At 52.7% G+C, this 10,364-nt stretch overlaps 1 protein-coding gene and 1 long non-coding RNA gene across 5 annotated transcripts in view; one reads left to right on the top strand and one right to left on the bottom strand.

Moving 5' to 3' along the window:
* Nucleotides 1-892, bottom strand: part of PRDM16 (PR/SET domain 16) — a 317,495-nt gene extending 316,603 nt beyond the window's left edge. For both annotated transcript variants that reach the window (XM_086764499.1, XM_086764498.1), the window contains exon 1: nt 771-892. In XM_086764499.1, the coding sequence (XP_086620625.1) occupies nt 771-807 (37 nt within the window). In that variant the 5' untranslated portion in view covers nt 808-892. The remainder of the gene's footprint in view (nt 1-770) is intronic.
* LOC147598154 (uncharacterized) lies at nt 838-9,381 on the top strand. Of its 3 annotated transcripts, XR_015260835.1 has the most exons (4): nt 838-958; nt 1,062-1,176; nt 1,885-2,121; nt 3,871-4,907. It is a non-coding gene; the product is annotated as an uncharacterized LOC147598154 (long non-coding RNA). The 3 variants fall into 3 exon arrangements; XR_015260837.1 differs by lacking the exons at nt 838-958; nt 3,871-4,907 and adding an exon at nt 8,397-9,381 and having other exon boundaries at nt 1,067-1,176; XR_015260836.1 differs by lacking the exons at nt 838-958; nt 3,871-4,907 and adding an exon at nt 5,517-6,682 and having other exon boundaries at nt 1,067-1,176.
* The last annotated feature ends 983 nt before the right edge of the window (nt 9,382-10,364 follow it).

A 10,364-nucleotide genomic window follows, 5' to 3' on the forward strand; every position in this document is an offset into this window, starting at 1 on the left:
AAGCAGCCCCGCTCTGCCCCGCCGAAAGCCCAGCCCAAAATCGACTCGAGCGGGAGAAGGGGAAAGGGTCCGGTGGAAGACGGAGGGAAAGGCTGCGCGAGACTCGCGGGCTGTAATTCCACCCCCAAGTAAATTTTAAAAAATTAAAAATTAAAGACACTCCCCCACGCTCCCCTCCCCCAGACCTTCTTAACCCCCAGCTGGGACACCCGAGCTGCCTTCGGGATCTTCCCTCTGGACCTGCGAATCCAAAGCCCCTGACTGAGCACGGATCCATATTTTTCCTACAAATTCTCTTCCTTCCCTCTCCTCGGCGATTGTTCCCGAGACTGGAAGGGTTTCTTCCCCCCCCCCCCAACCCCCCGCCGTGTCCCCCCCCCAGCGCTGGGTCTCTCCGCGGATGCCAAACGCAGACCTCTAGCGCCCACTATTTCAAAAGCCAGGAATATTATTTCACAAGACTTGGAACGACTCAATAAAAAAAAAAAAAAAAAAAAAAAAAAAAAAAAAAGTTGCTATCCCCTTTCGTCAACTTCCAGCTAACTTTCGCTTTTCTCCCCCGGCCCCGCGCCGCTCGCCGCCGGCCCGCGCAGCCCCGCGGTAGCGCGCCCGGGCGCAGCGCGCAGCAGCGCGGAGAAGCGCGGAAGGAGCGCGGAGAAGAGCGGTGCCCGCGGCGGCGGGGCGGGAGAGGGGCCGGAGCCCCCCGCGCAGCCCCCGGCCGCGGCCCGGCCGGCGGGGAGGGGGCGGGAGAAGGGAACGGAGGGACCTACTTTTGGGCAGTTTCCTGGCCCGCGCCTTGGATCGCATCGCGGCGGCTGGCGGCTGCCGCTGCTCCCCGCGCCCCGGAGCAGCCACACACTATCTTCATCTCCCGAGCATTGTCAGTTTGGACACCTTCGCACATGCGCACAGAGCATTCAATCTGACACCCTCACCAGCGCCAAAAAAACTTTCCAATGTATTCATCATCATCAGGGCTTTTTTTTTTTTTTTTTCTTCCTCCCTCCCCTGTCCTATCCTCTTCTCCAGACCACTTATCTCTCCCCCCTCCTCTCTCCCAGCCTTCCCCTGATCTGCCCCTTTAAGAAAAATCAGCCCTCTCCGCTCCTCACCCTCTGCGCGCTGACCTTACCCACCGGACAGTATTTAAGGATCACGGTGCCATCCTATAAAGAGGTGATTATCGTTATGTTCTCTTCTTCTTACTGCTACTGCTAAATAGCCATGCTGTAGAGAGAGTTTGTTAACGGATGTGAGCTTGTAACTGTACCTATTTTAGACATGCTTTTATTTGTGATCTGAAAAAAAAATATTTATTCACGGCAACTTTTCAGTCGGCGTCTGTCGTTATTTTCTGCCTTTTTACCCTTTCTCCCGCCTTGCTCCCAGTTTCCCCTTCCCTTTTACCCTTTCCCTTGCCTTGCTCCCAGTCTCCCCTTCCTTTTTACCCTTTCCCTTGCCTTGCTCCCAGTTTCCCCTTCCTTTTTGCCCTTTCCCCTTCCTTTTTACCCTTCCCCTCGCCTTGATCCCATTTCCCCTTCTTTTTCACCCTTTCCCCCCGCCTTGCTCCCAGCTTCCCCTTCCTTTTTACTCTCGGCTCAGGGGCACGCGTAACTTTTAAACCCGCATAATTTGCGTTTTGCCCTCTCCCGTCATTTCTCGCGTTTCCACCGGGACATTTCTGCTCGCCACGGTCGCCCCAAAGCCTTTCCCGTTTTCCTCCCCCGAGTCGATTCGCTCGTGGTTTACCGAGACCCCCCTCCCCACGCTCCCCTTCCGCGGGGCGCGGACCGGCCCTGCACTTCCCCGGGCAGGGCAGGGGTTTGGGGGGGTTGCCGGGCCGCGGAACTCCCGCGGGGTTGCCGCTTTTCTTCTGCGTTTCAGGTGGAAGCGCTCCCCAGGGACGCGGGAAGCCAGGAGACGCGCGAGAAAAAAAGACGGGAAAAGACCCCAAAAGCGCGCAGGAGCCGCCCGGGAGCGAAGGTAGAGAGCGCGGAGCCGCTTTGAAGAGAGGAGCGAAGTGCAAATAGCCCGGTGATTGATGTGCTGCCTTTGACTGCGGAGAAAGCGCTATTTTAATTCAAGTGGCCAGGTCAGATGGTCACGGCAGAAGGTTGAAAGGTAGGATTTAATGAGATTAATATGGAGAGGGGGAGAGAGCGCGCGGCTCCAGAAACGTCCCGTAAAACACCGGGACTCGGGGTGCCGACCCGCGCCGGGGCTCGGCCAGCGGAAAAACCGGGAGCCCTCTCGCTGCACAAAAAAAAAAAAAAAAAAAAAAAAGCGAAGCCAAACTTGCGGGGGTGCGGCAGGTCCCCGCTGGAAGCCATCCTGCCAGCTGCACTCTTGCCCTGCAGGTGGAACTGGGGAGGGGGGAACGCTCTTGCTAATTACCGGTTTTCCCCTCCTCAATAAACTCTTTAATTGCAAAATGGGAGCGGGGCCCTTTCAGATGCTGCCGAGGAGCCAGCGGTGAAGGGAAGGGTGGCGGAGCCGGAGTCCAAATAAAATAAATACGGCCGAAGGGAACCCGCGGCCACGTGTCGCCCGAGATGTTGACACGGTGCCCGTGGATCCCTGCCCCGGGGACGCCGCTTCACGGCGCGGCCGGCACCCCGAGGTTGGAAAAACAAGCTTTTCCCAGCTTCGCCGGGGAAACAGGAGCTCTAATGTTCCCAATCCGCGAAATATTCCTGCCGACGACCTCGGAGTCGAGCTGCCTCCCGCGTCCCCGTCTCCCCCCGCCCCCCGCCGAGCTGCTCACGGGACAGAGATTTCAGTTTGAAAAAAAAAATCTCTTCCCGGGTTATTTCTCCCCGTTATTCCAGCGGTCTTCTAGCAGAAGACGCCGGGATGCGGCCAGCCCCGGGCCCCCACATCCCCCGCAAACAAAGGGCACGGAGGGCTGGGGCGGCGGGCACAAGCTCGGGATTTTTCTTTCCTTGCCAAAAATCCCCAGCACTCGGATTCCGCCGAGGTAAATAAGCGGACCCGCTCGCAGATATTTTGGGAGACGCAAAACGCTTTTCGGGGGTGTGCGGGGCTGGGGGGGGGGGGGGGTGGTCCTCCAGGCCTCAGCTGATGCTTCTGCAAACGAAGCCACGCAAAAGCGATGGCAAAGCGGCTGCAGAGCCGGCGCCAGCCCAGTCCGGCCCAGCGTGGCCCTCGCGTTTGCCGAGGCGACCGATTTTATTTTCTTGCGTATTTCCCCCCCCCCCGCCCCTCGCTCACCCAGCACAGCCCACCCGAGCATCCCGTGGCCGCCCACCGCCTTTACAGTTTTACACCTGTTTGAGCGCGTGTCGCTTCCACGGGGAACGGCAAATTCACCAGCGTGAAGGAAGGGAAAGGGGGCTAGGAAGCATCTTGGCTCCCCCCACATCCCGGGTGGCTGCTGAGGACTCAGCACAGGGAGCCGCGGTGGCAGCCCCGACGCCTGCGGACACGCGTGGGTTTGCGAGGAGCTCAGCCCAAGTCACCCCTGAAACCGGCCGAAGGGGAAAACGAACTTCCCCCCGAGGGTGGCCGCTTTTCCAGCGAGCCTTAATAATTACCCACTCCAGCCTCTTCCCCTTCCCACCACACGCGTGTCGGGGGACAGGGACCCGCCGGGCAGGGTGGCTGGATGGGGGGGGGGGTGGTGCAGGCAAGCCGAGGGTGGAAATCTGGCTCTTGGGGGTTGATATCACCCTCCCCAGCCCCTCTTCGCACCTCCGTCTCCACTTCCCTCGCCCCACGAACACGCATTCCAACCCACGGGCACACGCATCTCAACGGGGGCCCACGGCAGCTCTTTAAGGGGCTGGGATTTACGGGTGGGTTCCCTGGCATTTTCCCTACAAGCCCCCCGCCCCCCCCCCCCGTTCCCAGGTATTTTGCCAAGCCCGCTCCCAAAATGCGCTCCAGGTGCGAGACCCCCGACCGGTTTTGTTCCAAACCGGATGAAACGCCGCTGGATCCCACCCCCTCCACGCGAGTCCCGAGCTCGGGGGTGAGCACTAGGCACTCGGGGCTGTTACGCACAAGTATTTTTTAAAGCAGTAAAGAACATTAAAATGGTTGCGACAGTCCGGCTTGTCCGGCAGCCGGGAAGCCCTTTCCCTTCCCAAGGATTTTCGTATAAATCACTTATTGTTTCTGCACAACGTTGCGGGGGGATTAGACCGAGAATTAATATTTTAAACCCCGCAAGATACTCGCGGCAGGGCTGATCCCGGCCGGGCTCAGCGAGCCCCGCACGGCTCAGAATTTCCACGCTTCCCGAGGGATTTTTCCCTACCTCATCCGCGCTTCTCGAGGGATTTTTCCCTGGCTCACCTGCCGCGGGTGAGCGCACCCCGCGCTGCCATCGGGGTCTGCCCTCTCTCCTCGCCACCCGAGCCCCTCAACTCCACCAGTACCGAGGATTTCGGGGATCCGGGACCGGTTAGGGACGGCCGGGACCCATCGGGGAGCCCTCGCCCCCTGCACCGAGCGGGCGGGGAGAAGATAAAAGTTTGGGCTGCTTTCAACAGCAGCGGCTCTGCTGCCCGGGCTGGGGCGAGGGGGAGAAACATTTAAAAATTAGGGGTGTTTTTAAAAATAAAATTAATTTCGAAAAGTCTGTAAGGCCGGCTGCAGCCTGGCCGCGGTGAGGAGCCCGGGCTGGCCAGCCCCGAGCCAGGTTCGCGCCTGGCCTCGCCAGGGTCTCTGCCCGCCCGGTGCCGGTACCGGTGCCCGCAGCCGCGGTGGCGGAGCCGCCCCGGCGCCCCTCGTACGCGGGTATGGGGGGATCGGGGCTGGGCCGGCGAGGAGCAGCACCCACCCGGCAGCTCCTCTCCTGAAAGCACCTATTTGCACGCTCATTGGTTTTAAAATCTTTTTTTATATATATATTTTTAACCCGAAAACCTTCGAGAAGCTGCAGAATAAACACCGCTCTGAGCAAGGCAGAAATGTCTGCATTTTATACAGGAAAAAAAAAAATTAAGTCACTCTTACTGGTCCTCTTAGCAATGAAATACACGGGGGGAAGGTTGATATAATTGCAAAACCTGTACATGCACGTTCCTGTCCTGCAGCTCGCTTTCCTGATACTTCAGCTGCACCGAAATCAGTCTTTGCATCAAAATGCGTTTATCAGATTTTTTTTTTCTTATTTCCAGAAGAAAACACCAGCTCATCTGGCCATGAAAAAATACCGTGTAAATCGCTATTTAAGATTTTTCAAAAAACATGTTCAGCTATAAGAATTCCTTCGAATTCGTTACACTCCGCCATGCAAGGCGACGCCTTGCTGGTCCACGGTAAGGTAAAAATGCATGTCCTAAAATAAGTCGTAAAGAGAAAAGCGACATTTACATTTGAATATCTAACTTGAGCAGTACGATAATTGCAATCGTAAAAGATCGCGCACTGCTGTCTCTGCACCGCCAGCCCCTGAATAGGGAGTTTCGGGGGAGGTGAACGCAGCACTTCTGGTCACGACAGTCCCTTGGAATTAGGGGAAATTAAGGAGTTATTTTTTTTTTTTTTAGACGTTTGATCAAAATATTTTTGCCCGGCGAACGCTTGCCCGATGAAAGCGAAACGGGAACGCCGGGCGCGGAGAGAGTTCCGCGGAGAAGGAGCCCGAGCCCCTCGGGCGGGGCGGGGGGGGTTCTCCTCCCCCTGGGCTGGGGACAGCCCTGTCCCGCGGGAGGTGGCCCTGGGAAGCGGGGAGCAGGCCGGCGATTTTCGGTCAAACCGAAATGCGGTGTTTCGGAAGAGGCTGAGCGGACCCGCGCCGCCCTTCCCCCCGGAATTGGCAGCCCCCCGCCCGCGGGTGGGCGCCTTTAACCCCTTCGGGGAGGGGAGACCCCCCCCCCCCAACCTCCCCACGCTGTTTGCCGGCGGGCGGCCCAGCGCTGCGCAGGTGCGGAGCCCTCGCTACTGAGGGCTGTGGCGGAGCCGGCTGGGTAATTATTAGCTATTAATTGAGTTCGAGACCTTTTACGGCTGTGGGAAATGACGAGCCCGACCACTAATCCCGAGAAGGGGTCTGCGCCCAGAAACCCACCCCGGGCGGGCCGGGCCTGACGCCATGGCCCCGGGGGCGGGGAAAGCACCAACGAAAAAAAAAAATCATTAGGTGAAAATTATAGAAACTTTAAAACTGAGGGATTTATCTACGAGATCCCTTCGGGGGCTGCCACGCGGGAGCGGGGGGAAAAGGGGTCCCCCCGCTCCCTCACCCCGGGACCCGACAAAGGTGAGGGGCTGCTCGGGGGGTCCCGGGAATCCTCCCTGTTTGCTCCCCAACACTGGCGTCCCTCTCACCGGCTCCGTTTCCACATAGCCTTATCTTTACACGCTTCCACCTTCCAATTAAACTTCCCCAAATTGCCAAAAAGCCTTATTTGCATGCGAGGGGCTCCGCTCAAAGATGCTAACTTATTGTCTCCTCTCAGAACTTAACATTTCTCTCTTCAGTTCCCGCTTGAAAGAAGTTTTAGAACAGTATTCAAAGACTGTCCAAACGAACAAAACCTCCCCCTTCGCTAGGGAGAGAAATCCGGTGTATTCAATAAGAGGGCATATTCTCAGAAGTTTGCAGATTTGGTTTTAAAGGCTGTATTGTTCGTGCCTTTTTCCTCAAACTTTTTTTTTTTTTCCAGAGAACGGCTCACATGCCTGCAAAGGATTATTAAAATAAAACATCATAGAGCCTTTTTTTCCTCCTCTCCTTTTTTCACTGTTTAGAATTACTTTTCTGGAAGAGCTTTCCAAGCAGCCCCCTCCGCCCCCCAAGTCATAATTAAGAACACTTTTTTTTTTCTAGCAAACAGGAAAAGTAAAGAATCAAACCCTTTCCTAAACGTTCCTTTCTCTTTAAACACTGACAGAGTTCCGTGCTTCGGAAATCCTTATCTGTTACAAATACACCTGAAAATATTCCTGCTGCTGCATAGATGTTGTTCATCCACAGCAGAACAAACGCAAGCAGCGAGGCTTTCATACCAGGCAAAGCTAGAAGAATCTCTGCAGGCATAAAATAAACGCAAACTACAATTCTTACTGGGTTCTCAAAAGCTGTTTAAAAGGTGACAGGATCTCTGCCTTCAAATGCCCCCATCCCCGTACTTTTATTTTTAAGATTAAAAGAAGATGGTCCAAAGAGCTGGGGATGCAGGACTCCTCCTGGGAATGCGATAAACTGCAAAAAGCCAGTGGCAACCCATTTATGATTAACTCCTTTTTATAAAGGTGCATAATGGAAGTGAACAGGGACCCGACGGGACATGAACATATTTTATCCATTTAATACAAAACAGCTTTAAAAAAAAAGTCTTTTAAAAAAACGCGGTTCAGAGCATAACTCAAGGGCCGGAGGGAGAGGGAAAAACCCAACCCTGATGGGGTGTGATGTGATGCTGCCGTGATCCGTGGCTGCCCGGGGAGGGTGCGGGACAAACCGCGGGCCAGGCTGGTCCCACGCGTGTCCCGGCCCTGCGGGTCCCGGCGGGGTGGGGGCAGCCCCTCAGCTCGGGGGGGTTCCCCAGAGATTAAAGTGTTCAACACACCCTAGAAGGGACTGCTGTCACATCTGTGTACCCCCAGAGCCCGTGGCAAAACCATCAGTACCAAAAAAAAAAAAAAAAAAAAAAAAAATTAGGTTTTTCAACCGTAGGGAACCACAAGTTCATTCAGATTCACAAATTAATGAAGACTTACTGCAGAAAGTAACTGCAAGAACATGTGTTAAAATGCAACAGAAAGAATTTCATCGATTTCCATGAGAGGTGGATTGCATCCAGGAAGAATGAGTCAACCTCATTCCTTGAGTAACACTCTCAGAACTGAAGGGAACTACACCAGCCATGGATTCGGATCATCTCATGCATGTGTGTCCCTATTTAATGTATTGCTGTCAGTTCGTTATCTCTTCAGTGTTGTTATGGGTCAGACAGAGCTAGACAGGAATTTTTCACAAGTGCTTCTCATCACTGCAAATTAATTATTTGACAAATCCCCGTCCCCCCCAATATCACATCAGTTACAAGTAACTATTCAGCCAGAGCCACACACACAAGACAAGACGATGCAGCGCAGGAAAGACCAGCTTAGTGTGTAGGGCACATGGAGGAAGAAACAGAAGCTCTTCTACGTGTCACAGCAATGCCTGTGCTCCAGGCTGTTTGTCCTGCTGCTAATTCTTGTCTCTCCTTTATCCACATACCTAGTGTTAAACTGCAAGGTTTTGGGTTAGCTTCCATGGAGGAGATGAAAATTCTTGAAGCTACTGTTTCCTAACGAGCTCTGTTCTTACACAACAGAGGGATGCAATTCATTTCAGAAGAAAAAGCAGCATCATTAAGTATCGAGAAATCTTTCTTTAGCCACACACACAGTCACTGCAGTAGTGTTTTATTTTACAGGTGGAAGAATAAACTACTTCGTACTTTGAGAGATTCAGGCTGAAATCTCAGAATACAGTGACAGGAGCAATGGAGAGACGAACAGTAATGCACTGTCAGAGTTTTGGTCTTTGCCTTCAGAAACCCAAAGCTGCACACAGACCCTCCCACACCCTTATTAATGCACAAAAAGCACATCAAACATCAGAAGCAAGATTTGGCTTTTCAGCCTCCCTGTTTGGTTTTTACCCCACAAACTGGCTACATGAGGGCTTGTGGCAATCCCACAGGAGTTCGGTTTTGCTGTTAGCACAAGGAGGCAGAGCTAGTGATGAGCTGATTGATGAATAGTTAAAAACCAAACTCCACTTTTAAAAAGTGGTTAGAAAATTAAATGCAAATATATACAAAATAGCCAATGGTTTCTATGAATATAAATGTCTGTCTACCTTATGACCGCTATTTTCCAGCCAGCTTTCCAACCAGTGCAGCCTCTGCGCTTCTCTATCTACAATTGTACCATTTATAAGCCAGTAGCCCACCTTGCCCATACGCTTGTTCCTACAGTGACTCATATTCCATTGGGTTTATTCCTGTGAAGACTTGTGCTAAAACAGAGGAAAGAGCAGAACCTTCAGGGAAGGAACACTACATTTTGGAAAGCACCAGACATTCACTAATCCCCAACAAAAAATGAAAACACTAACATCCTGCGTAGGAGAAAGGCTTTTACAATTGGTATAGCATTAAAAGTAAAAAAAATTCACTTGATATGTGGGTCAAACAAAAGCCTTGCTGAATAATATTGTCTACTCAATGCCTTAAAAAAAAAAATAGTCTTCCTAGAAGAGTACACTTGGGGAGAAAAACTCACAAATTGCCCAGCTAAGGCATGGCAGATTAACCTTACTTTCATTTTATCAATCTATTGAAGCCCCTCCAACAAAGTTCCTTGGAAAAAAGCTTACCACTGCATGCTGGTAGTATTTGCTGAATTCAAGAAGAAATTAAGTACCTGGCACTTTATCTCCAAGTGGCAGCTCCAAAGTAGCACACCACAAGCACAGCTGTGTACCTAGTCTGTGTGCTACAGGTGCCTAGGATCTGCAGGGGAATTTTTTCCCCACCTTTGTAATTAAGTAGCAGCACGTGACAGCTGCCCAAGAGCTCAAACAGCCACAGCTCACCACTCCCCACACCAGCCGTGCAGTTTGGAGTGCGCAAGGGATGCGCAGTCAAGCCCCTCGCTTTGCAGACACCATCTGTGTGATTCCAGCTCTAGCACACGTTTAACAGCTACAAAACGTCAGGATTGGCAGAGTCCTGCAGCTACAACTCTACCCAAATTATAAAGACATTCAGATACCAATCATCTCCAACACTGTCTGTAAGCGTCAAGGTTAGCATTCAGTTACTCTCTTTATATTAAGGGGAAAAAAAACAAAGACAAGGAACTCTCCAGGTAACAGTTGGTCTGACAAGTTGCAACTCAGGAATCCCAAGGGCACTGTTCCCAGGACTAGTTCCACCCCTGCCTCATCATTTCTGTACACCAAAATGCAAAAACCAAGTTGTGACACTTCCCATTACAATAAGCAAGGTACCTGCCAGCCAGAGCACGTGTTTCTGAAAACTGACCAGAGCAACTGCCTACAGAGGCATAAGCTGCTGTGACTCCCATCCTTCTCAGTTTTATCGCATCACCTGCTGCCTCAGGCATTTCACAGGAGGTAAACCCAGAACTTCGCCACTGCCAGAAAGGCAAAGTTACTCCTGAGGCCCAGTGTGGGTAGGATATTCCTACCCACAGGGCAAGCAACTGCAAAACCCAACTAAAGACCTGAACACAGCATTAAAGGTTCCCAAGCCAGAACGGACCCTGGCTATTCCCTTTTTCTCATGGTATCATTGCCCATTGCCTTGATCCCTTTACTAAAGTAGTCCCATTTCCTACTTTTCCCTAGCAGGCTGGCAGATTAAGCCTTTGGG

Source organism: Chlamydotis macqueenii, chromosome 21, assembly GCF_036417535.1.
Source record: "Chlamydotis macqueenii isolate bChlMac1 chromosome 21, bChlMac1.mat, whole genome shotgun sequence".
In the NCBI taxonomy this organism is placed as follows: Eukaryota; Metazoa; Chordata; class Aves; order Otidiformes; family Otididae; genus Chlamydotis; species Chlamydotis macqueenii.